The 25,939-nt window shown below is 52.4% G+C and overlaps 1 protein-coding gene across 1 annotated transcript in view; it reads right to left on the bottom strand.

The window, feature by feature from the left end:
* The window catches only part of Efcab2 (EF-hand calcium binding domain 2), a 49,748-nt gene that overhangs the window by 9,117 nt on the left and 14,692 nt on the right, over positions 1-25,939 (bottom strand). The window contains exon 3 of the mRNA XM_042701246.1: positions 10,433-10,505. Coding sequence (XP_042557180.1) covers positions 10,433-10,505 — 73 coding nt within the window. The remainder of the gene's footprint in view (positions 1-10,432; positions 10,506-25,939) is intronic.

Genomic DNA, 25,939 nt, shown 5'->3' with positions numbered 1-25,939 from the left:
AACCCATGCAGAAAAAGACAGGGGGGAAAGACAGGGGGGGCAACAATGCCTGGTAAGAAATGCGCTCGCCTCCTTGCCCGTGGGATCACAACCCCTCTGCACGGCATAGCCCAGTGCAGGAGGTCCTCAACTCAAACCCCGGTTTCGCCAACAAAAAGAAAAGACAATGCTCCGTTACCTGTGGAGCAATAATCTTAACGTGCCCATCCTGATGCCCCTGGAGATCTGCTCCAGAACCCTCCAGAGGGTTCCTTCCCTGTCTGCCACGCTTACAAGGCCCAGCCCTCCTCACGCTCCCCAGTCTTCCAGTCCTCCAGTCCCCCACCGTTCCCGGCCTGTCCAAGCTCAGCCCCGCAGCAAGACCATCACGAAGACTGCCGGGGACACAGACGGTGCTCACCACACACACACACACACACACACACACACACACACACACACACACACACACACTGCCTGCGCCTTCCACCAGCCCAGGGAGAGGTGAAAACTGCATGTTCTCCCCACTTAACAAATCCTTCTAAACAAAACTAACACACCGCAAAAAGACTGCCAGTTAACCCCAATGTTCCTTTTGGGTTTAAAAAAATTAAAAGAAAAATGAGTACAAATAGCGGTCTTACAGTGAAAAGGAAACTACGTCTACTTCCGAATTGGCAAGAATGTGACCCAACACTGCCCTCTGCCGGTCACACCCCGCCTGATCTTCACACGCAGGTTGTACACACATGGTATCTCAACGTAATCGCATTTATTAGGACCAGACACGATTCTGTAAGATTTTATATTTAAATAACATTAATTTTAAGATCATTTGGGTTTACAAAAGTAAAGAACTCACATACCCTACCCATTTTCTCACTTTGTTTTAACTTTTTTGTTTGTTTGTTTATGTTTTTATGCCAGTCCTGGGGCTTGAACTCCAAGCACTGTCCCGGAGCTTTTGTGCTCAAGGCTAGCACTCTACCACTTGAGCCACAGCTCCATTTCTGGCTTCTTTTTTTGGTGGTTAACTGGAGATAAGAGTCTCACAGACTTCCCTGCCTGGGCTGGCTTTGAGCTGGATGCACGTCGGCCTGCCTTCCCTTCATGTGATGTGCTTCAGGCTTGTCTGTGTTGTCTGGAGGCTGAGGAACATTCCAGATGTGTGCCACACTCTCCTCATCTAGTCATCCACTGACAGACAGTGATGATGTTGCCATGTTTCGGTTACTGTGAATAGCACTGCGGTGAGCATGGCGGTACAGATGGGTTCAATTCCACTTCCTTTGGGGCTCTGTATGCTCAGAGGTGGGGCTGGGATCCAGCGACAGTTCTGGCCTTAGTGCTCTGAGGATCCACCACTTTTTCTGTAACAGCTCTACTGACTTACACTCCCACCACTGGTGTAGAGTTCCTTTCTTTCCATATCCTCCACATTTCTTGGCATCTTTTTTTTTTTTTTTTTATTGTAAAGACACTATACAGAGGGTTACAGTTACATGAGTGAGGTAATGAGTACACTTCCTCTTGAACATTGTTACCCCCTCCATTGTTTTCCCCCTACCATCCCCTCCCTCCCTCCCTTCCCCGAGGTTCTTTTTTTTTTTTTTTTGATTGTGATTAAGTGATTACATAATTTCAAAGTCACAAGTTCATTCTAACTTCCCTGGAGCAAATTGTCTACCACAGTCTGTAATATATAACAGTGTTCACATGTTATATACCATATTTGTGATCAGCAGCATGGGGATATTTAGTAGTGGTTCAACCAGATGAGCGGGAGTTCTTTGTTTCTTAAGTCCTGTTAGTTTTGTCGTATCACCTAACCTTTTGGATTTAGCATCCACTTATCAGGGAGACCATGTACCGTTTGTCTCTTCGTTCTTGGCTTACCTCGCTCAACATGATTCCTTCTAGCTCCATCCATTTCCCTGCAAATGCCATTATTTTGTCATTTCTAATGGCTGCATAATATTCCATTGTGTATAGATACCACAATTTTTGGATCCATTCATCTGTGGTGGGGCATCTGGGTTGTTTCCATATCCTAGCTATTGCGAACAGTGCTGCAATAAACATGGAGGTGCACGTGTCCTTGTATATTGGTTCCTGTTGTTCAGGGTAGATGCCTAGAAGTGGTATGACTGGGTCGTAAGGGAGGTCAATCTTTAGCTTTCTAAGGACCCTCCAGACTGCTTTCCAAAGTGGTTGTATAAGTGTACATTCCCACCAGCAGTGTAATAGGGTTCCTCTTTCTCCACATCCCCTCCAGCATTTGTCGTTGGCTGATTTGTGGATGTGGGACATTCTGACTGGGGTAAGGTGGTATCTCAGGGTTGTCTTTATTTGCATTTCCTTCACCACCAGGGATGATGAACATTTCCTCATGTGTTTCTTTGCCATTTTTATTTCTTCATTTGAGAAGTCCCTCTTTAGTTCCCTTGCCCATTTAGTAATTGGTTTGTTAGGTTTGGGAGGGATTAGTTTCTTGAGTTCCCTGTATATACAGGATGTTAACCCCTTGTCTGATATATTGCTGGTAAATATTTTTTCCCAATTAGTTGGTTGTCTTTCTAGCTTAGTTGCGATAGATTTAGCTGTGCAGAAGCTTTTTATTTTAAGGTAGTCCCATTTGTCGAGTCTCTCTCCAACTTGTTGTGACCCTGGGACTCTGTTCAGGAAGTTCCTTCCTGTGCCTATTAGTTCAAGTGTCTCTCCTACTCTGTCCTGCAGTAGTTTCAGAGATTCAGGTTTAATGTTAAGGTCTTTAATCCATTTTGAGTTGATGTTGGTGCATGGTGATAGGCTGGGGTCCACTTTTAGTTTTCTGCATGTGGCTGCCCAGTTTTTCTTGGCATCTTTTGACTTGGGCCGGGGGCAGTGCTGGTGTTTGAACTCAGTGAAACAGGTACAATAAAAGACAGTCAAAATCCATCTCTCCCCAGTGACAAAACAATGTGTCCATAAACTCAACTATTTCATGCTTCATGAAAACCAACACAATGTTAGTAGCGTGGAGGTTTACAAAGAATCTCTATTTCAACTAGCTTCAGGTCCCCAAATACGATATTCCTGTGATTTAGAAAAACAATTTGTAGGAGCATTCCTTAATGATAGCACCTCAGCCCAGTACGTATGAGGTCCTCAGTCAAACCTCATTAGCAAAAGAAAAAAGTTTTTGAAAATACTATTTGTAGTAGTGTATAAAAACATGAGCGATTTCAAGTTAGACCCTAAATAATATAACCAGACCCCAATTCTCCTACCTACTTCTCCCAGATAGCTTGGGATTACAGGCAGGCGCTACCATGCCCAGAGCTCCTGAAGGCTTTTTTTATGGTTTTCCTCATTTAGCTAACTGAGTAGAGACTAAAAGTAATCCCAGATGTTTAACTGTACATGTACTTACATTTTGATTGCTGCAATTATTAAAATATCCAAAATTATCTTGAATCAGATTAGGATAGGACTTTTCAATTTTCTTCAAAGATAACCTGGTCTAGTATGTGGTTAATACCCAATAATCACTAGCTCGGAGTAATTTTTGTTTGTTTTGTTAGTTGTGGGGCTTGAACTTGGCACCTGGGCACTATTCCTAAGCTCTTTTGCTCAAGGCTAGCGCTTTACCCTTTGAGCTACAGCACCATTTCCAGTGTTCTGGCGGTTCACCTGGTGAGTCTCATGAACTTTCCTGCCGGGGCTAGCTTTAAACCATGCTCCTTAGAGCTCAGCCTCCTGAGTAGCTAGGATTACTGGTAGAAGCCACTGGCGCCCAGCTCAGAGTAGTTTTCAGTTACTCTTCTGCCTGTAATTTGGAACTTTTGAACGCCTCAATCAGCGGTATTGTAAAGCTCCTCTCTGTTAACAGCGCGGGACCTTGCCAGGCTGTGTCCACACGTGCTGCGAGCACTGTGCTCACTGCACCCAGCATGAGGGACAGAAGGGAAAGTGCAGGAAGGGAACAGCAGGAGGTGACCAGCCGGCTCCTGAGCCAGGGCCTGCCAGGTTACAAACGTAGGCGTTCTGCCCTCGTGGAGGGCAGTGCACGTGGCGCAGGAGGAGACTGCGCCTAGACAGCACGACGCTGGCTTGAAATGGTGTGAGTGCCACTGAAACAGCACGCAGGCCGGAGCCTCTGCTCAGCGCCAAAACTTACTAACAATTTCAAGGTCAAAAAGAATAAAAAATTAATGTCAAGGTCACGGGTCTTCACAAAGCAGATGAAAATGGAGACATCCGATGTCAACAGACCCCTGGACGCTTTCTTGCTGCGTTCCAGCATGTTCTGGCCCAAATCTAACATTTGTGCTCATTTTGGGTACTTGGGGGAGCCATGACCAAACAGAAAACTAAGAGCAAGAACCAAGGCTTTGCCCAGGAAGGTATATGACAAATCCCAGATGTGCAGGGACAACAGGGCAGGGCGGCGGGCCTGGCCGGGGATGTGAAAGAACTCTAGGTTTTCTTTCTCTGATGGGGTCAGAAGGGGGGACTGCTGTGACTGCAGGGCGAAGAGCACTCCCGTGAGAACGGAGGACAGGGCAAGGCCAGGGTGAAGACGCGGGATGGGGGCAGCAGGTGTAACTTATAAGCTGACGACAGAAGAGGTGGCAGAAACTGCTAACAAGTCATCAGGTTAGAGCCGGGCGCTGGTGGCTCACGCCTGTCATCCTAGCTACTCAGGAGGCTGAGATCTGAGGATCGCGGTTCAAAGCCAGCCGGGCAGGAAAGACTGTGAGACTTCTATCTTCAATAAACCACTAGAAAACCGGACGTGGTGCTGTGGCTCAAGTGGTAAAGCGCTCACCTTGAGCTGAAGAGCTGAAGGACAGTGCTCAGGTCCAGAGTTCAAGCCCCACAACCAACAAAAAACAAACAAAAAAAAAAGTCATAAGGTTAGGTTTTTAAGTCTGCATCTCTAATTATTAATACCATAATCTTGTATTTTCCATATACCTGAACTTATTTTTCTTTCAACATTTTTATTCCACATATTTTAGTTTTCTAATTTTGAAATCAATTTTTTTTAAAAATTGGTTACAGATCAATTTAACACACCTGGCATTCTTTTCAATACAATGTTAGTCAATATGGGTAGTTTTTTGATTTCCTTTTAAAGCATGACACATCTTGCCTGCTGCCAGAGGCTCACACCAGCCTTGAGCAGAAAAAGCCAAATGAGAGTGCGAGGCCCTGAGTTCAAGCCCAGTGCGCACACACACACACACACACACACAAAAAAACACATGCATACACACACACACATACACACACACACCACACACACACACAAAACACACATACACACACACACATACATACCACACACACACACACACAAAACACACATACACACACACATACACACACACACACACACACACACACCAAAAGTCACATCTTGTGTTGGAGGGAAAACTGGGTGCTGGTGGCTCACGCCTTTAATCCTAGCTACTCAGGCCACTGAGATCTGAGGATCGTGGTTTGAAGCCAGCCTGGGCAGCAAAGTTCATGAGACTCTTCTCTCCAATGAACCACCAGAAAGCAGCAGTGGCACTGGGCTCGAGCCTCGTTGCCTGGTGGCTGGTACTAACCTGGCAGGAGCCTCATAGCGGTCCTCAGCATGCAGATTCGCCCACCTTCTAGTGACGGTGACGGTGACCGCGTGCCTGCTTCCCCCAGCTGCCAAACACAGGGCGTGCACTGCGTTGATGGACAGCAGTTATCACCCTCCTTTTCCCTGAAGAGCTTTTCCATTCTTGTCCCAGCTGGCAGAAGCGGCAGCATGAAGAGAGCACCCTGATTTGTCATTATCAGTCACCAGCACTTCAAGCTGCAGCGAGAATCCCACAAGGGCTGTCTGTCTGTCTGAGCATACCCACTGCAGTGAACCCAGTAGCCTGCGACTCCCCTGGCCCGGACTCTCCTTCAAGTCCCTGGCCTCTGCCACACAGGCCAGAAGCAGACTTAAAAAGGTTAAACACGCGCTCCTCCATTTGTTCTCCCGGCATCTTTGTGAGACACAGCTACCCTATCTGAGGTCATCTGTTTTTTTCTTTCTGACATCTTTGGATTGATTGGATGTCCCGTAATTCTTTTATCTTCTATTATCAACTTGGAAACTGCACTTTTCATTTCCATTCTGCTGTAGTTAATCTTAATAAAGCACTTACATACTGTAATTATGCACTGTTTTAGCTCTAACATCTAATAGTGCTCTCTTTTTTGTTTTTGTTTTTTGTGCTGGCCCTGAGGCTTGCATGCAGGGTCTAGGCACTGCCCCTGAGCTTTTTTGTTCAAAGCTAGCTCTCTACCACTTCAGCCACAGCTCCACATCTGACTTTATTTTTTCTTTTTGTCAGTCGTGGGACTTGAACTCTGGGCCTGAGCACTGTCCCTCAGCTCTTCATCTCAAGGCAAGCACTCTACCACTTGAGCTACAGCGCCACTTCTGGTTTTCTGGTGGTTTATTGGAGATAAGAGTTTCACAGCCTTTCTTGCCCGGGGTGGCTTTGAACCGCGATCCTTAGATCTCAGCCTCCTGAGTAGCTAGGATTACAGGCGTGACCAACCGGCGCCTGGCTCACGTCTGACTTTTTGATAGTTACCTGGAGACAAGACTCTCACAGGCTTTCCTGCCCAGGCTGGCTTCAAACCATGATCCTCAGAATTCAGCCTCCTGAGAAGTTAGGATTACAAGTGTGACCTTAGTAATGCCTCTTTGAAAGGATTTATTTAGGGGCTGACAGTACAGCTTGCTGATAAGAGTGTGTGCTTAGAAAGGCACCGAGTTCCATCCCCAGCACTGCATAACAGACAAATGAAATAACAAAACTAAAATTAAATGAATAAAGGGATTAACAATATCTCATTTTGATTTCAGTTTTTACTGATTTGTTTTCCTTATCTTTTTGGAGGCAGGTTCTCAGTACAGAGCCCAGGTCGGCTTTGAACTCATGGTCCTCTTGCCCCAGCCTATGAGCACTAGAGTTTCTATCTATTCCTTTTCTCTGGAGTACTGCCCTATTTCTAATTAACAGAGTATCAGTGGAACTACTGAGTCAAGAGGAAAATTACCCAGGGACATTCTTTAGCCCAAAGCCAGTCGGGGAGTGCAGCAGAGGACACAGCGGGAACAAAGCTGGGGAGTTGGGAACCGGCGGAGGAATGGTGACAACTAAGAGCAGGACACTGAAGCGGGAGCCAGCGGGGTAAGGAATGCTCTAGAAGCATCAGCTACTTCTGCAACAGGAGGGAATGGAGTAGAAGCACTGGGGCACAGTCTGTTTAAAATGTAAAGCCAGGGCTGGGAGCCAGTGGCTCACGCCTGTAATCCTAGCTACTTAGGAGGCTGAGATCTGAGGATCATGGTTCAAAGCCATTCCGGGCACGAAACTCTTATCTCCAGTAAACCACTAGAAAACCAGAAGTGGTGCTGTAGCTCAAGTGGTAGAGCACTTGCCTTGAGCTGAAAGGCGCAGGGACAGCGCCCAGGCCCAGAGTTCAAGCCCCACGACCGACAAAAAAAAAAAAGTAAAGCCAGGAATTGTCTCATAATACCCCCCAGCAACGACGAATGACAGACCCTGTGCTGGAGGGGTGTGGAAATTAATAGTTCCATGGCAGCAAAAAACAGGCATCCTAGGAGCTGGGAAGGTGGCTCAGTGGTAGAGCGCTTGCCTTGTATGCATGAGGTCCTGGGTTCGATTCCTCAGCACCACATAAGCAAAAAGAAAAAAGCCGGAAGTGGCGCTGTGGCTCACATGTAGAGCATTAGCCTTGAGCTGAAGAGCTGAGGGACAGCGCCCAGGCCCAGAGTTCAGGCCCCACAACCGGACCAAAAAAAAAAACAGGCATCCTAGCCAGCAGCAGGGAGCTTCTGCCCCTCACAGAAGACAGGTCTCTTGTGGAGCATCTAAAGTAGACAAGAGGACATTCTGATTCTGATGAACCAGTGGTGACGCTGAGAACAGGCCGGTTCCGTGCAAGTGTCAACCTGAAGCAAATGGATTATACAAAGAGAAGGACACTCCCAATAAACTAGCAATCCTATTTCATAGGGTATAAAACAAAATAAGGAATGCTAGTTACAAAAGAACACTCAAGAGCAAAAACGAGCTACTGAGAAGAGCACGAGAGGGGCCCGGGAAGTGGCTCAGGGTAGAGGGCCTGCCGAGCATGCACGAAGCCCCGGTTCCATTCCCCAGCAGCACATACACAGAAAAAAGCCAGAAGTGGAGCTGTGGATCACGTGGTAGGGGGCTAGCCTTGAGCAAAGGAAGCTCAGGACAGCGCCCAGGCCCTGAGTTCAAGCCCAGGACTGGAAAAACAGAAAAATTCAAAAACTTCAAAAGGACATCCTGGAGGGTCTAAATGCACGGCCAACGCTGAGATGTAAGGCCGGGGAGCGGGCGCCGAGGCCTGGATGAGCCGGGGACCGGGGTAACCCGGCCAGGTCAGGCAGCGAGCGACGGCCACACCATGAGAGGAACGACACATGGGAGGCCAGCGATGTGGCCAGGCCTCGGGCTGGCCAGCAGGAAGGCCACGCCATGCCGCACTGCGCGGGTTCCACGGCTTCCTCCGCAGGCCTAGGCCGCAGAGCCACACCCACGCCGGCTGGCCAACGCGGGGTCCAGGGACAATCTCCCAACTGGCTCCCAATCCCGGTGACATGCGAAGGGTTTCATCCAGTGGCCAGGGAGACGCAGAGGGAGGCCGGGAATAGGGGCCATGTTTGACAGAGCACAGGCCTGCAAGCTCCCGGGGCCAGGGCCGGGGATAAGCGCCCAGAGCCACGTGCATGACCCTGTCCACGCAGGCCCTGCTCCCACACACCCTCCAGGTCTCCTCTGTAATTAGCTCATTGAGGCTTGAACTTCAAAGCACCCACGAAAACCCAGCCTCTCCTCCCGCCTCCACACTGCAGAGCAGAGGCACCCTGCCTGGGGAGCAGTTACCTGCTCACCCTGCTACCGCTGCCCTGCGTGAGGTCGGTAGGCCAGGGACACCTGGAGATGCAATACTCAGAGAATATGAAATGGATGGGTCAGTGAGTGAATTTTCTTTTTTGGATGGTCGTGGGGCTTGAACTCTGGGCCTGGGCACTGTCCCTCAGCTCTTCAGCTCAAGGTGAGCACTCTACTGCTTGAGCCACTTCCAGTTTTCTAGTGGTTTATTGGAGATAAGAGTCTCATAGACTTTCCTGCCTGGGCTGGCTTTGAACCATGATCCTCAGATCTCAGCCTCCTGAGTAGCTAGGATTACAGGCGTGAGCCACCAGCACCCAGCTGAGTGATTTTTTCAGATTTCAAACTGAGCTCCAGAAAGTGACAGGCTGAAAGTTACAATACCCGGGAGAAGACGGTACCTAAGCCACAATTCAAGCACACGACACACAATGGGTCATGGGCTTCAACAAGCCTAAAGCAAGCATACACACAGCTGGTGCTCACACCTGTCATCCTAGCTACTCAAGAGGCTGAGATCTGAGGATTGCAGTTTAAAGCCAGCCCAGACAGGAAAGTCTGTGAAATTCTTGTTTCCAATGAATCACCAGAAAACTGGAAGTGGTGCTGTGGCTCGAAGTGGTAGAATGCTACTTGAGCTGAAGAGCTGAGGGACAGCGCCCAGGCCCAGAGTTCAAGACCCATGACCAACAACAACAACAAAAGCAAACAAAACACACACACACACACATACACACACACACGCACACACATACACTCATACACAAATATATACATACACACACACAAACGTGTTAAACACTATTACCAGTGAGCAATAGGACATCTGTCCCCAGGCAGAGCATCCATCTCCTGACCAGGACTCACATTCTCTGTTAAATAAAAATGACAGGAGACCGGGCGCTGGTGGCTCACGCCTGTAAATCCTAGCTACTCAGGAGGCTGAGATCTCAGGATCATGGTTCAGAGCCAGCCCGGACAGGAAAGTCTGTGAGACTCTTATCTCCAATAACCCACTAGAAAACCACATACTCTGCTTCATGAGTAAAGGGACGCCCATTTCTAGAACCACAAAATAAAGCCAGTCACCATCTCAAAATCCACTGTATTTGTAAATCAAATTATCATTATAAATAATAATTTAGAACTTTTACACTGATCTTATTTTACTGCTGCCTACTGGTTATTCTGATAGTTGTATTTCTCCAAGTAAGTAACCAAAAGTCTTTCCGCTTCTATCTCATGAAACACCATCATTTACACACTTCTGTCCTCTATTCCCGCGCCTCCTGGCCTGCCTTCAGCTGGGTTGTGAAGACAGAGTTGCTTGTGAGATGCATAGGCATCCCCTCACTGCGCGCTGGGCCGCAAGCTGCCCTGGGCCAGGCCTGGCCTCTGTGGCTCAGGCACGGTGGTGTCCGGAAAGGGTTTTAGTCACAAAGTGGAGCCGAGACTCAACAAGCACGCGTCTCCCCACCTACCTCGGCAATGAGGTCTTGCAGCTCCCCTTCAGAGGGGCAGCACCCCAAGGATCTGATAATCGTCCCGATCTCTCTGGGGGAAGAAAAGGCATTAATACTTTAGAACAGGAACGTTAAACTATCAGGTGAAATATTGGTCTAAATGATTTCATGTCATAAATAACACAGCAAACAATTCATGGAGTTGGGCTTTCTGGTTATAAGACACTTTCTGGGGAAAGGACAGGTAGAACCAGAGCGACAGAAGCAATGCTTTCAGAGACTGCTCGCGCCAGCCCCGCCAGCCCTCACCAACGCCCCCCCCCCCCCCCCCCGAGCAGCGGAGGTGGGGGTGGGGAGTCTCCCAGCTTCTGGTTCCAGGCTGCAAAAATGTGGGTGCTATTGTCTCCGGAGACCCCGGTGTTAAGTTGTCAGCCCTGCCACTGCCCACACCGGGCAGTGCCCTCATCCAGAACACAGCGCCTCCCAGCAGCACGTGCAAGCGGCTAAAGACCCCAGGGAACAGCAAATCCTGCGCAACACACAGCCGCTCCTCAGAAAGAACATCCCCCCCTTCCCCACCCCGCCCTGCCCCTGGTCTGGGCACTCACAGGACGACATTGCTAAGCATTTCCAACAGAAAGCATTACAGCTACAGTCAGAGTGCTTGAGTGTTAATTAAACTCTCAGGCTGGCATGCAGCTCAGCCGCAAAGCACTCGCCCAGCCCCGCGAGTGCAGCGTCCCGCCTTCCATCCCTGGTATCAAAAAAGAAAAGACCCTAACTATGCGCTTCTCTAAAGTATTGAATTTCCTTCCTGCTTAGGATAATTTTAGTAGAATTTAATTTACTCCCTATTTTAATGATAATACATTTTACAGAAGACTCTGTGTGTGTGTGTGTGTGTGTGTGTGTGTGTGTGTACACTAGTACTAAGATTTGAACTCAGGGCCTCAAATTCTCACTTAGCTTCCTCCCTCACAGCTGGATCTTCTGCTTCACCTGGGGCCACTCAGGGACCTGTGTTCAGTGGTTAATTAATCTATGCAGGTCCCCAACACTTGACAGTCGGCCTTCCAACGGTCCAAGCCAGGAGCCTGGCCTCTGGCCCTGGGCCTCTGTCCTGCCTGGTGACCTGTAGCCCTGAGCAGCTCCCCTTCTCAGCTTCTGGGTGTCTGTGCAGCCCTGCTGGAGGAAGACAAGCAGAAAGATCCTGGCCACGACAGCGCCGCGCTCCCCAACCCCCAGCGGGGCCTGGAGGGTGCTCAGCAATCCTCCTCCCGTTCCCAGCCAGCTTGCCCAGAACCCACATCTCATCGCTCTGCTCCCTTCTGCCCCGCGGTGCCTGGCGCCCGCTCACTGTCCACACAACAGGGCACTACAATACGCTGACACCTCCATGGCATCTTGGTATGGTTTGGATGTTCAATGTGTCCCAAAGACCCATGTGCTACAGGCATGGGGTCCAGCCTGGTGCTCTCAGCTGGTGGAACCCACGGAGGTGGGGCCTAGTGGTAGGAAGTTAGGTCTTGGGGTGAGCTATGGGATACTGAGACTCCAGCCCTTCCTCTCTCCTTGTTTCCTGGCCACCGTATGTGAGCACGCCTCCGCCATCACTCCTGCACTATTGCTGTGCTGCCACCGGCCCAGCAGCCGCCGACTGATACCTTCAAACCCACAAGCCAGAGGAAGTATCCCCTCCATTCTCCCCAAGACCATGGCACAACACAACAGTGGAAATGCCACTCAGACACAGGTAGCCTGGATGTCCTGCCGTCAGACCCTGCAAGAACCGCCGCCTAGCCAGGTGATGGTGCCCTGCAAGCCTAGCTGCTCAGGAGGCTGAAATCTGAGGATCGCAGTTGGAAGCCAGACTATACAAGAAAGTCTATGAGACTCCTATTTCCAATTAACTACCCCCAAAAAGCCAGAAGTGGAATTATGGCTCAGTGGTAGAGCACTAGCCTTGAGCAAAAGGCAGCTCAGGGACAGCTCCCAGGCCCTGAGTTCAAGCCCCAAGACCCACACATACACACATACATACACACACACACACACATACACACACACACACACACACACACATGGTGACCAGCAGGAAGACAGCTGGGGAGGGGGAGGGCTGGCTCTGCGGCTGACCGGGGCTCTGGGCTCAGAGCAGCAGCTGGCACGTCCTGCTCTCTGCACCTACCACCAAGGAGCGCCCCGGGAGGACTGCGGGGGGACTGCGGGTCAGCCCCAGGAGGACTGCGGGGGGACTGCGGGCCAGCCCCGGGAGGACAATGGGGGGGGGACTGTGGGTCAGCCCCGGGAGGACTGCGGGGGGACTGCGGGTCAGCCCCGGGAGAACTGAGGGGGGGGACTGCGGGTCAGCCCCAGGAGGACAACGGGGGGGGGACTGCAGGTCAGCCCCGGGAGGACAACGGGGGGGGGACTGTGGGTCAGCCCCGGGAGGACTGCGGGGGGGGGACTGTGGGTCAGCCCCAGGAGGACTGCGGGGGGGACTGCGGGTCAGCCCCAGGAGGACAACGGGGGGGGACTGTGGGTCAGCCCCGGGAGGACAACGGGGGGGACTGTGGGTCAGCCCCGGGAGGACAATGGGGGGGACTGTGGGTCAGCCCCGGGAGGACTGCGGGGGGACTGCGGGTCAGCCCCGGGAGGACTGCGGGGGGGGGGACTGCGGGTCAGCCCCGGGAGGACAACGGGGGGGGACTGTGGGTCAGCCCCGGGAGGACAATGGGGGGGGACTGTGGGTCAGCCCCGGGAGGACTGCGGGGGGACTGCGGGTCAGCCCCGGGAGAACTGCAGGGGGGGACTGCGGGTCAGCCCCGGGAGGACAACGGGGGGGGGGACTGTGGGTCAGCCCCGGGAGGACAACGGGGGGGGACTGTGGGTCAGCCCCGGGAGGACTGCGGGGGGACTGCGGGTCAGCCCCGGGAGAACTGCGGGGGGGGACTGCAGGTCAGCCCCGGGAGGACTGCGGGGGGGGGGGGGCTGCGGGTCAGCCCCGGGAGGACAACGGGGGGGGGACTGCGGGTCAGCCCCGGGAGAACTGCGGGGGGGGACTGCAGGTCAGCCCCGGGAGGACTGCGGGGGGGGGGGACTGCGGGTCAGCCCCGGGAGGACAACGGGGGGGGGGACTGTGGGTCAGCCCCGGGAGGACAACGGGGGGGGGACTGCAGGTCAGCCCCGGGAGGACAACGGGGGGGGGACTGTGGGTCAGCCCCGGGAGGACAATGGGGGGGGACTGTGGGTCAGCCCCGGGAGGACTGCGGGGGGACTGCGGGTCAGCCCCGGGAGAACTGCGGGAGGGGACTGCGGGTCAGCCCCGGGAGGACAACGGGGGGGGACTGTGGGTCAGCCCCGGGAGGACAATGGGGGGGGGACTGTGGGTCAGCCCCGGGAGGACTGCGGGGGGACTGCGGGTCAGCCCTGGGAGAACTGCGGGGGGGGACTGCAGGTCAGCCCCAGGAGGACAACGGGGGGGGGGGACTGTGGGTCAGCCCCGGGAGGACTGCAGGGGGACTGCGGGTCAGCCCCAGGAGGACTGCAGGGGGACTGTGGGTCAGCCCCGGGAGGACTGCAGGGGGACTGCGGGTCACCCCCAGGAGGACTGCGGGGGGGGGGACTGCAGGTCAGCCCCAGGAGGACTGCAGGGGGGACTGCGGGCCAGGCCGCGCGGGGAGGAGCGGCCAGGTGTCCACACCCCGCAGGCCTTCCTCCCTCGGCTCCCTGCTTCACGCGGTAACCAAGCCAGATGGACTTGCAGCCTCACAAGGGCACAGGTGCGCAGCACCGTCTTACCAAGCCCCAGCCCTGGGTTCGAGCCCTAGAACAGGCGGGGCAGGGCCCTGCAAGGTCCTGAAGCCGGGAGAGTGGAGGGGAATCACCGCAGAAGGAGCCTTGTCCTGAAACACATGGCGCCTGGGAGCGCTGCCCTGCGCTTCTCCGCTGCCCTGTGCTTCTCCGCTGACCCACGCGGAGAGCCAGGTGGGGCCAGAGAACTCCAGATGGCCACGGGGTGAGCTGGGTGCCCACCCGGGGCAGCCTGTGACTGCGGACAGCTCAGCCTGACCAGCGGCCTGGCTCCTGGCGGTGGGAGGAGGAAAGAAGAAAAAGGAAGCGCGGGAGGGGAAGGTCAGGCCGTGCATTCTGAGGAGGAGGGTCACGAAGGGAATGTGGACCATGCTGGAGGAGATGGAGGACTAGACATGCCCAAGACGCCGAGCAGAGGCAGGAAGCTGAGCATCCTGCCTGCCACACTCTAGACCCCAGCCCACACGGCACCACAAACAGCAGCAGAAAGGAAGTTGCCAGTCCTGAGGCTTGGACTCAGGACTGGGCTCTGTCCCTGATCTCCTTTTGCTCAAGGCTAGCACTCTACCATTTGAGCCATGGCACCACTTCCGGTATTTTCCGTGATTTAGCTGGAGATTCAATTTGTACAGCCTTTCCTGCCTGGGCTGGCTGTGAACTGCGATCCTCAGATTCCACCCCCTGAGTGGCTAGGATTACAGGTGTCAGCACCTCTCCTGGGTTTTGAAGTTCACGAGCGCACACGGCAGCAGGCAGGCCATCGCCCCTGTCTTCTGAGGGGGAGTCTGGACGCCCAGACGCACTGTGGATACCTGCGGCAAGTCACCACCTTGGTCACTGCCACACCCACACACCAGTGACAGCACCATAACCGTACATAACCTCACGTTTGCAAGGGGGAGGCCAAAGCAAGCAAGAGGCAAATTTTATTTATCACCTTTGGGGTTTTTCGTGGTTACATGTACTGTACATTTTACATAGAACAGCACGAATGAGGTACAGACCAGGCCAGGCTAGGGCTCTATACTGCTACAAAGCAAGAGCCTTTGTGCCCACTACAATTTACTTGAGCTGAAACAGGGGCTTTTGATGTTTTTGTGCCAATCCTGGGGCTTTAACTCAGGACTTAGGTTCTTAGGCTACCACTTGAACCACAGCTCCATTTCCAGCTTTCTGGTGGTTGCTTGGAGATAAGAGTCTCGTGGACTTTGTTCTCTTTCTTTGTTGTCTTTGAACGGAGATCCTCAGAACTACGCAACTTGTGGGCCTGGACAGGAAGAGGTGAGGATGACATTGTCCAAAAACATTGTACTCATCACCTGACTTAAGGAATGGTAACCCTTTGTACCACTCCTTAATAATAGCAATTAAAAAAGAATGTGCTTTTTGCACTTGTAGTAAACATGAGCATGAAATTATTTCTGAGCAAATGGTCACAATGAATGGTGTCATCATTTATAACACACATTGGACCACTTAGACCTGACTGGTTGAAGATGGGTTCTTGGCAAGCTGGCACTCCATGAACGTAGTTTCATACTTCTGACACCAGGTGGCGCCAGTGCCCGTGAGCTAGATGGTGAGTCTTCAGCTTTAAGGGCAGTCTAAGGTCAAAAACATCCCAAGTGAAGAGCAGATTCAGGACCTTCCTGCAGTTCTAAGGACAGAGTGAAACATTCCACCTTTGACGCTGTGCGGCGGGGAAGAGAATATTAAAGTAATTTAAATTTAAAGCAGTTCCTCAGAACAAAGATTTTGAAAATGATTTGCTTTCAACAGATTTTAACGAATACTATACACAACTATATGGCATGTACTATTTACAGTAAGAACAAAATTAGGACCTGCCCTTATTTCCTATGAGGACATTTTTTCACAGATCTTTTATTTATTGAAGGGAAAAAACAAAATCGAGCTAAAATTAGGGCAAAATCAGTATTTGACTGATCTACTCTGCTCATTTTGAGCCAGGCTCACTCCAGTGACTCAAATCTAGAATCTTAGATACTCAGGAGGCTGAGATCTGAGGACTGGGTTTGAAGCCAGCCAGAGAGGAAAAAAAGTCTATGAGAATTAACCACCAAAAAGCAGAGGTGGATTTGTGGCTCAAGTAGTAGAGCTTGAAAAAAACGCAACAGGGACAGCACCAGGCTTAGTATAAGCCAGGACTGGCACAAAAATAAACAATTAAAGAAACAAAAACACTCTCAAGGTCCTGCTAATCAAGCGAAGATCTTTCCTTTTCCTTTTTTCCCTTTTTGTCTTGTGCCAGTACTGAGCTTTGAAGTCAGAGCTTCACATACTTCCTTAGCCTTTTTGCTCAAGGCTGGTGCTCTGCCACTTGAGCCACAGCTCCACGTCGGGGTTTTTGCTGGCTAATTCTCCCAAACTTTTCAGCCTGAGCTGGCTTCCAATCTTGATTCTCAGATCTCCATTCTTCCCTTCCGTTTCCCAGGCCTCGTATCTGCTCTCTGGAACCTTCTAATCTGACTCCTAATCGTGGTGTGGGTGTGTGTAAGGATTGGGCCCAAGGCCTTGCACACACAAAGCTCAGGCTTTCCTACTGTCCTCTAGCACTTCGCTCCTGATAACAGAATTTCAAGGCTCGAAAGACAGCTCTGGAGATGCTGTCCTGATCCAGAGCCTTGGACTGCTGCAGCCACTAACCACCCACGCCAACCACCCGCTCCGTCACCAGTATTTTCTCCACGCACATGGCCTGCGTTACACCAGGCCTGGTGCTCTCTGGCACGGTGTTTGTATATGCCTATCTCCTTCGCCCCTCTGTAACATAAGGCTCATAGGAGGCCACACTGTGTCCCCCGTGCACTGCACCTCACACTCCCCCTGCCTCCCCCCCCCCCCCCCCCGCATGCTGCACTTCGCAGTGGCTCACAGGCCACGGGCGCTCAGCGGTACTGTGGACAAGCAGATGGACACACAGCGGCCACCACAGGCTGGAGGAGGGAAGGGAGAGGTGGGGAGGGGGGGTAAGAGTGTAGAGGGGTGCAGATGGGTAGCTGTCATTGATGATAAGTAATCGGATGTTTCAAAATAGCTTTGAGAAGGGAGGTGCTGGGCCGCTGGTTCCTGTTATTGTGTTTGGGGCGAGGTCTCACCGTCTAGCCCAGGCCGGCCTGGAACTCATGACCTTGCGCCTCAGCCTGACTGCATCCTGGTATGCCGAGGCCAGCCCGACACCACTGCGTCTGAGGGCCACCAACAAAACAACTGGGCTGATGCTGAGCGCCAAGGCCAGGCAAGACGAACAGAAGAAGCAGCAGCTGGCACGGTGTGGAGTCGAGCAGGCGAAGCAGTACTCTGCGCTGGGTGCTGGGTGCTGGGTGCTGGGCGCCGGGTCATTACAAATCCAGCTCTCGACGCCACCCACGGCGTTCCTCGGCTTGGCCTTGGAGCCGTCGCCAGCTCTGTGCTGTGTGAACAGGGGGCGCTGGGAAGGTCCCCAATTTCTGCAACTCTAAAATTATTTCAAAACAAAACGTGTGGTTCTGGTTTGTTTTTTTCTGCCAGAGCTCACATCCAGGGCACTAAAGGTAAGTGTTCTATCACCGGGCTATATCCTCAGCCCTTGAAATGGTTTTAAAAGAACGGAAGAGATTATGTTTTTAAATGGTGGGAGGCTAAATTTCTTTTATCTCTGTGATCAAGAAGGAAACCAGGCCGGGTGGTACACACTTGTAATCCCAGTCCAGGGAGGCTAAGGCAGGAGGATCCCAGTGTTCCTGGAGACATCTGGAGTGGGGAAGGGAGTAATGGGGGGAGGGGAGATTTGGGGATAATCAGCTATTTTAAAAGAGCACTTTTTCTATGTAGGGACACTGACTCCGATCAAAGACTTCCTCATGTAGTTTCTCCTGATTCTTTTTTTTTTTTTTTTCTGCTGAACGTGGGGCCTGAACTCTGGGCCTGGGCACTGTCCCTCAGCTCTTCCACCCAGGTGAGCACTCTACCACTTGAGCCACAGCACCACTTCTGGCTTTTTCTGCTTATATGGTGTTAAGGAATGGAGCCCAAGACCTCTCTTGATTCTTTATTTGTGGCTAAATGTATGGATCCTCCTGGATTGCGCTGCTCATCTTCCCCATTCGGCTTTCTGCAGGACTGCCCTCGGTTTAACTCCTGAGTCTCCCCTTCCACGCCCCCCTCGGGATGGAGCCCAGAGCCAGTGCTGCTCTTGTCCAAACCACTCTCCAGGACAAGCGCTTTCCCCGCACACTGCAGACGCTGCAGATGCCGCCTGCCTCCTGGGCATGCTCCTGTGACCTGCACACTATTTGCACATTTTTAGTTCTAGGCCAGGATCTTCTCTGCCACACCTCTCTTACTAGGCTTGTTGGTAGAAGGGCACACCCAGGGCCTTCCCCTGCCAGCCAAGCTCCCCACTGCTGACCTGCATTCCCAGCCCTTCTAACTCTTTTCTCCTCTTGGTTTGGGGTGCTTGGGTGGCGTGGGGAGAGTCTCAAGTGTGGGGAGCCCGGGCGGGTCTGAAGCTCAGCATCCTCCAGCCGCCACCTCCTAATGCCGGGGCCTCCCAGCTGCCACCACGCACAGCTGCACCAGGTCTTCAGAGCAAATGACGCTGACTCTCCTTCCTGCTTTTCTTCATCAGTTCTCTTGGCTATTCCTATTTACTTGTTTCTTCATGTGAACATTAAAATTCACGTGTCAAGTTCCAGAAAAGATATGTTGGTATTTTGTGTTAAACTTTAAAGTTAACACGAATTATTTGACAGACTGTTTAACATCTTGATTATTTCGAGTCTTCTTATCCAAAAAGCATAATTCCTTTCCATTTATTCTACTTTCATATCTTTCAGGTTTTCCTAAGGACGTATTTGTACATTTGTTACATTTTTATCTACGAATTCAGCTGCTGTGACAGATGAGTTATCTATTAGTTTTATCTCCTGTTGTCTTTTTTTTTTCCTTGCAGTAGTTTTTGCATGGATTCTCTTGATCTTGCTAACTACTTGATCATATTCCTGAGCTCTTCAACTCCTGGCTAGCACTCTACCACTTTGAGCCACAGAGCCACTTCTAGTTTTCTGGTGGTTAATTGGAGATTAGAGTCCCACAGACTTTCCTGCCTGCACTGGCTTTGAACTGTGATCCTCAGATCTCAGCTTCTTGAACAGCTGGGAGTAGCTATGAGCCACCAGTGCCCAACTTACTTTTTTTGTGTGTGCCAGTCCTGGAGGCTTGAACTCAGGATCTGGGTGGTATCCCTGAGCTTTTGTACTCATGGCTTGCACTCTACCCCATGAGCCACAGCTATACTTAGGGTTCTTGGTGTTAATTGGGGGTAAGAGTCTCACAGACTTTCCTGCCCATACCTGCTTCAAACTGGGTCCTTCAGACCTCAGCCTCCTGAGTAGCTAGGATTACAGATGTGAACTGCCTGTGCCAGCTTACAAAAGATTTGAATTCTGATGAAATATAACAGCCCCCCCTTAGGTTGCTGGTGCATACCTAAAGAACCACTTACCAATCCAAAATCACTAAGATTTATACCAGTTATAATGTACCAAGTTTTCTAGTTAGAGGACTATAGCTTGGGCTCTTCCAGGTGGGTTGAGTTTTGTGTCTCTTTTGAGTTAATTTTCAGACACAGTATGTGTGTGACAGGTCCAGCATCTTGTATTTGCACATGGATCTCCAGTGGTCCTTGCTCCATTTATTGAAAAAGACAATTCTTCGTTGAATTTCCCTGCTTTTTTTTGTGCCGGTCTTGGGACTTGAACTGTGGGCCTGTGTGCTTGTCCCTGAGCCTTTCTGTACTCAAGGCTAGTCCTCCACCACTTGAGCCACAGAGCCCCTTGCAGCTTTTTCTGAGTAGTTTATTAGAGATAAAAGACTTTCACGGACTTTCCTGCTCGGGCTGTCTTTAAAGCAGTGATGCTCAGATCTCAGCCTTCTGAGTTGCTAGGATTATAGGCATGAGCCACCAGTGCCCAGTAAGAATGAAGAGAGTTTTCGTTTGTTTATTTGTTTTCTATTGGTGGTGGTGGTCATGGGGCTTGAACTCAGGGCCCAGGCACTTTCCCTGAGCTTTTGTGCTCAAGGCTAGCACTCTGCTGCTTTGAGCCACAGCTCCAATTCCTTTCCTGCCATCTTTGCTGAAGATCAACTGAGTGAACATGCGTCTATTTCTAGACCCTCATTTCTGCTGCACTGATCTGTGTGTCTAGCTCTAAGCCACAATGCCAGCACCAGTCTTTTGATTGATGTAGCACTGAAGTAAAATTTGAAATCAGGAGTCTGAGTGCAACTTCGTTCTTCCTTTCCAAGAGTGTGTGTCTCTGCTGAATCCCTCAACTCAATACCCGGACGACTTGCCGGGAAGGGGTAGGGAAGGGGTGAGGACGCAGGTTAGTGGCAGAATGCTCACCCACCTTTCCCAAGGCCCTGGCCTCAGTTCCTAGCACTGGTTAATTAATGTAATTTCATAGGAAAGAAACAGAAGACTATGGGTTGGGAGCTGGTAGAGCTCCCAGGCCTTTAAATTAACCAAAAGCTTACTTAAATTACAGTACTTTTACAGCCTGGCTTCTGGCCTGGTTTCACTACTGCACCGCACAGTGGCGACTCTACACTTGTTTCCAATTTCTTCAAAGATGTAAAGAATGAGCTCCCAGCAGCTCCTGGGACCTGCTCCCTGGCACAACACCCACCAGTGAACAGCACCCTCCAGTCCCATCTGCGCCGCCTCCCCAGGCACACAGCAGCCGCAGGCCTCCTCGCTGTGCTCAGGTGACGTGGGTCATCGCTAGAGTGCCGCCAGAGTTTCCTGTTCTGTGCACGAGGCCGTATCACTCAGTATTACTACTCCCTATCTCCCTTCTCCAAATGAACTGGGGTACATTCTGTGTCCTGGAGCATGGACTCAGGGCCTGGGTGCTGTCTCTGAGCTTTTGTGCTCGAGGCTAGGGCTCTACCACTTCAGTCACAGCTCTACTTCCAGTTTTTGGTTGTTAATTGGAAATAAGAGTCTCATGAACTTGCCTGCCTGGGCTGGCTTTGAAAGGTGACCCTCAAATCTCAGCCTCCTGAGTAGTGAGGACCAGAGGCGTGAGCCACCAGTTCCTGGCTCGAGGACACTCTTTTTTTTTATGGCACCACAGATGTACATGTGGCCTGTGGAGGGTGATACAGGGCCGCCTTCACCTGGCACTGCCTGGCACAGCAAGACAGCAGTGCCCTGCCACACCCATTAGCTCATCAGCCCTCCCTGAACGGCCGCAAGGGACTCTCTGCAGCCTTGAACACAGCTTACCCTTCCACAGGCCCCTGGGAGCAAGGCCAGTCACTCACACACACACACACACACACACACACACATGTATACACACATGCACACACGAAATATTTCTACAAGAATTCGCAGAACTAGCCGGGTGCCTGTGGCTCACGCCTGTAATCCTAGCTACTCAGGATGCTGAGATCTGAGGATCGTGGTTCAAAGCCAGCCTGGGCAAGAAACTCCATGTAACTCTTTTTTTTTTTGGGTCCGGTCATGGGTCTGAACTCTGGGCCTGGGCGCTGTCCCTCAGCTCTTCCTAGCACTCTACCACTTGAGCCATAGTGCCACTTCCGGCTTTTTTTTTCTGGTTATGTGGTGCTGAGGAATCGAATCCAGGGCCTCATGCATGCAAGGCAAGCGCTCTACCACTGAGCCACCTTCCCAGCCCCTCCATGTAACTCTTATCTCCAATAAACCACCAGAAAACCAGAAGTGGCGCTGTAGCTCAAGTGGTAGAGTGCTGACCTTGAGCTGAAGAGCTGAGGGACAGCACTCAGGCCCAGAGTTCAAGCCCCACGACTGCCAAAAAAAAAAGAATTCGCAGAACTCATAACAAACCTTGTCTTTGCCTTTAAAACAAGACATGGGTAATTAGAAGTGAAGAGATTCCTTTATCATGAAGTATTCTTCATACCTTTAGAATTTTCTACTAAGTTCCACTTTCAGTTTATTGATTGATTTCTAAATTAAGGACAGAATAATGTATCTAAATGAAAATGTGTTCCCTGTTTTCTGTGAAATGTCCCTAATTAGTAGTGTTTAAACCCTGTCCAGTGTTTTTCAAGGAGCTAGATTTCATCTAATGAAGAAAATAAAATCATTTGAGGGCTGAGATGTAGCTCAGTGGCAAAGCGCTTACCTAGCAAGTGCAACGTCCTGGGTTTGATCCCCAGTACCAAAAAAGAAAAGACAAAAAAAATACAGTTTAAAACAAAAAAAAAACCCAAACAAATAAAATCCTTTGGAACTTAGGAGCTAACACAAACTCACAGAAGTGAGCTTAATATTTGAATGAGGGCTTTGTCTTGTCCACTACAACTCTGTCTATCCAGTTTAAATAGGGAAAACAGACTGAATTACTGACTTGAAGACAATACTGAGTAATAATGATAATAGCTAACACTCTTCTGAAGTCCCAAGCTCATTCGCTCCATTCTCACACTGTTCTAAGAGCTTAAAAAATGTTCACTGACAGAAGCAGGTCTCAAACTTTCTGGTCTCACAACTCCTTTATGCTCTTAGTCACTTATGGGAGTTATTTGAATCTATGGTCATCATATTAGAAATTAAAGCTTTATTTTTAAAATATGTATTCTTTAGTGCACTAACAGATGACCCTATTGTATGTTTACATAAATAACAATTTTATGAAAAAACAAAGACACTCTCCAGCACAAAGATAAATTTAACAGGAAGAGTAGTGCTTCTACATGTCTCCAAGTCTCTTTGATGTCCAGCTCAGAAGAACACGGCTGGATTCAACCTGTCGTAACATCACATGTCATGTAGTTCTTAAAGACATACTCAGGAGAAAATTGACACAGAAGTAGCTGATACTGTCTCAGCTGTATTAATAAGACGAGCATGTGTTCAGTCACCTGTAAAGGCCCTGGGGACGTACAAGGGTCCCCAGGCCACACTTTGAGATGACTTACACTGATGATTCTGAGGAAATGAAATACTGAGGCACCAAGAGAAGAAATCAGCTCCTCCCAGTCACAAAGCTGGGCCTGGAACCGCAGAAGTCTGCCTGGAGCCCTCCGGGCGGCCCCTCCTCGGTATAGGGACAGCTGAGTCCATTCCAAGTCTAGCTAGTGGTAAGCCACTCACCCGGGTGGGCTGCCACCATTCCACAGAGATAAGGGAACCTCGAGCCGCCGCCACAGACCCACCTCCATGCAGCCTAGGTCTGCTGGCCCCTCCTGAGGGAAGACAGCAGACGCAACGCGCATGGACACCGCGAGCCCCGCACGGCGTCCCGCGGTCAGCCCTCACCAGCCCGCTCCTCGTCCCTCCGGTCACCGTCCCTCTGCTCACCGTCCCTCTGCTCACCGTCCCTCTGCTCACCGTCCCTCCGGTCACCGTCCCTCTGGTCATGGTCCCTCTGCTCATGGTCCCTCTGCTCACCGTCCCTCTGCTCACCGTCCCTCTGCTCACCGTCCCTCTGCTCACCGTCCCTCTGCTCACCGTCCCTCTGCTCACCGTCCCTCTGGTCATGGTCCCTCTGGGGTTGTCCCTCTGGCTGTCGTCCCTCTGCTCACCGTCCCTCTGCTCCTCGTCCCTCCGGTCACCGTCCCTCTGCTCACCGTCCCTCTGCTCACCGTCCCTCTGCTCACCGTCCCTCTGCTCACCGTCCCTCCGGTCACCGTCCCTCTGCTCACCGTCCCTCTGCTCACCGTCCCTCTGGTCATGGTCCCTCTGTTCACGGTCCCTCTGCTCACCGTCCCTCTGGTCACCGTCCCTCTGCTCACCGTCCCTCTGGTCACGGTCCCTCTGCTCACCGTCCCTCTGCTCACCGTCCCTCTGCTCACCGTCCCTCTGGTCACGGTCCCTCTGCTCACCGTCCCTCTGGTCACGGTCCCTCTGCTCACCGTCCCTCTGCTCACCGTCCCTCTGGTCACGGTCCCTCTGCTCACCGTCCCTCTGCTCACCGTCCCTCTGCTCACCGTCCCTCTGCTCACCGTCCCTCTGGTCATGGTCCCTCTGCTCACCGTCCCTCTGCTCACCGTCCCTCTGCTCACCGTCCCTCTGCTCACCGTCCCTCTGCTCCTCGTCCCTCCGGTCACCGTCCCTCCGGTCACCGTCCCTCTGCTCACCGTCCCTCTGCTCACCGTCCCTCTGCTCACCGTCCCTCTGCTCACCGTCCCTCCGGTCACCGTCCCTCTGCTCACCGTCCCTCTGCTCACCGTCCCTCTGGTCATGGTCCCTCTGTTCACGGTCCCTCTGCTCACCGTCCCTCTGGTCACCGTCCCTCTGCTCACCGTCCCTCTGGTCACGGTCCCTCTGCTCACCGTCCCTCTGCTCACCGTCCCTCTGCTCACCGTCCCTCTGGTCACGGTCCCTCTGCTCACCGTCCCTCTGGTCACGGTCCCTCTGCTCACCGTCCCTCTGCTCACCGTCCCTCTGGTCACGGTCCCTCTGCTCACCGTCCCTCTGCTCACCGTCCCTCTGCTCACCGTCCCTCTGCTCACCGTCCCTCTGGTCATGGTCCCTCTGCTCACCGTCCCTCTGCTCACCGTCCCTCTGCTCACCGTCCCTCTGCTCACCGTCCCTCTGCTCCTCGTCCCTCCGGTCACCGTCCCTCCGGTCACCGTCCCTCTGCTCACCGTCCCTCTGTTCACCGTCCCTCTGCTCACCGTCCCTCTGCTCACCGTCCCTCTGCTCACCGTCCCTCTGCTCCTCGTCCCTCCGGTCACCGTCCCTCTGCTCCTCGTCCCTCCGGTCACCGTCCCTCTGCTCACCGTCCCTCTGCTCACCGTCCCTCTGCTCACCGTCCCTCTGCTCACCGTCCCTCTGGTCACCGTCCCTCTGCTCCTCGTCCCTCCGGTCACCGTCCCTCTGCTCACCGTCCCTCTGGTCACCGTCCCTCTGCTCACCGTCCCTCTGCTCACCGTCCCTCTGCTCACCGTCCCTCTGCTCACCGTCCCTCCGGTCACCGTCCCTCTGCTCACCGTCCCTCTGCTCACCGTCCCTCTGGTCATGGTCCCTCTGCTCACCGTCCCTCTGCTCACCGTCCCTCTGCTCACCGTCCCTCTGCTCACCGTCCCTCTGGTCACGGTCCCTCTGCTCACCGTCCCTCTGGTCACGGTCCCTCTGCTCACCGTCCCTCTGCTCACCGTCCCTCTGCTCACCGTCCCTCTGCTCACCGTCCCTCTGCTCACCGTCCCTCTGGTCATGGTCCCTCTGGGGTTGTCCCTCTGGCTGTCGTCCCTCTGCTCACCATCCCTCTGGTCATGGTCCCTCTGTTCACGGTCCCTCTGCTCACCGTCCCTCTGGTCACCGTCCCTCTGCTCACCGTCCCTCTGGTCACCGTCCCTCTGGTCACCGTCCCTCTGCTCACCGTCCCTCTGGTCACCGTCCCTCTGGTCACCGTCCCTCTGGTCACGGTCCCTCTGCTCACCGTCCCTCTGCTCACCGTCCCTCTGCTCACCGTCCCTCTGCTCACCGTCCCTCTGCTCACCGTCCCTCTGGTCATGGTCCCTCTGGGGTTGTCCCTCTGGCTGTCGTCCCTCTGCTCACCATCCCTCTGGTCATGGTCCCTCTGGTCACCGTCCCTCTGCTCACCGTCCCTCTGGTCACCGTCCCTCTGCTCACCGTCCCTCTGGTCACGGTCCCTCTGCTCACCGTCCCTCTGCTCACCGTCCCTCTGCTCACCGTCCCTCTGCTCACCG

The sequence above is a fragment of the Dipodomys spectabilis genome, unplaced genomic scaffold (genome assembly GCF_019054845.1).
Source record: "Dipodomys spectabilis isolate Male_0828 unplaced genomic scaffold, ASM1905484v1 ptg000288l, whole genome shotgun sequence".
Taxonomy (NCBI): Eukaryota; Metazoa; Chordata; class Mammalia; order Rodentia; family Heteromyidae; genus Dipodomys; species Dipodomys spectabilis.
Note: the sequence above shows the minus strand (reverse complement) of the source record. Positions and strands in the feature narration are given on the sequence as shown.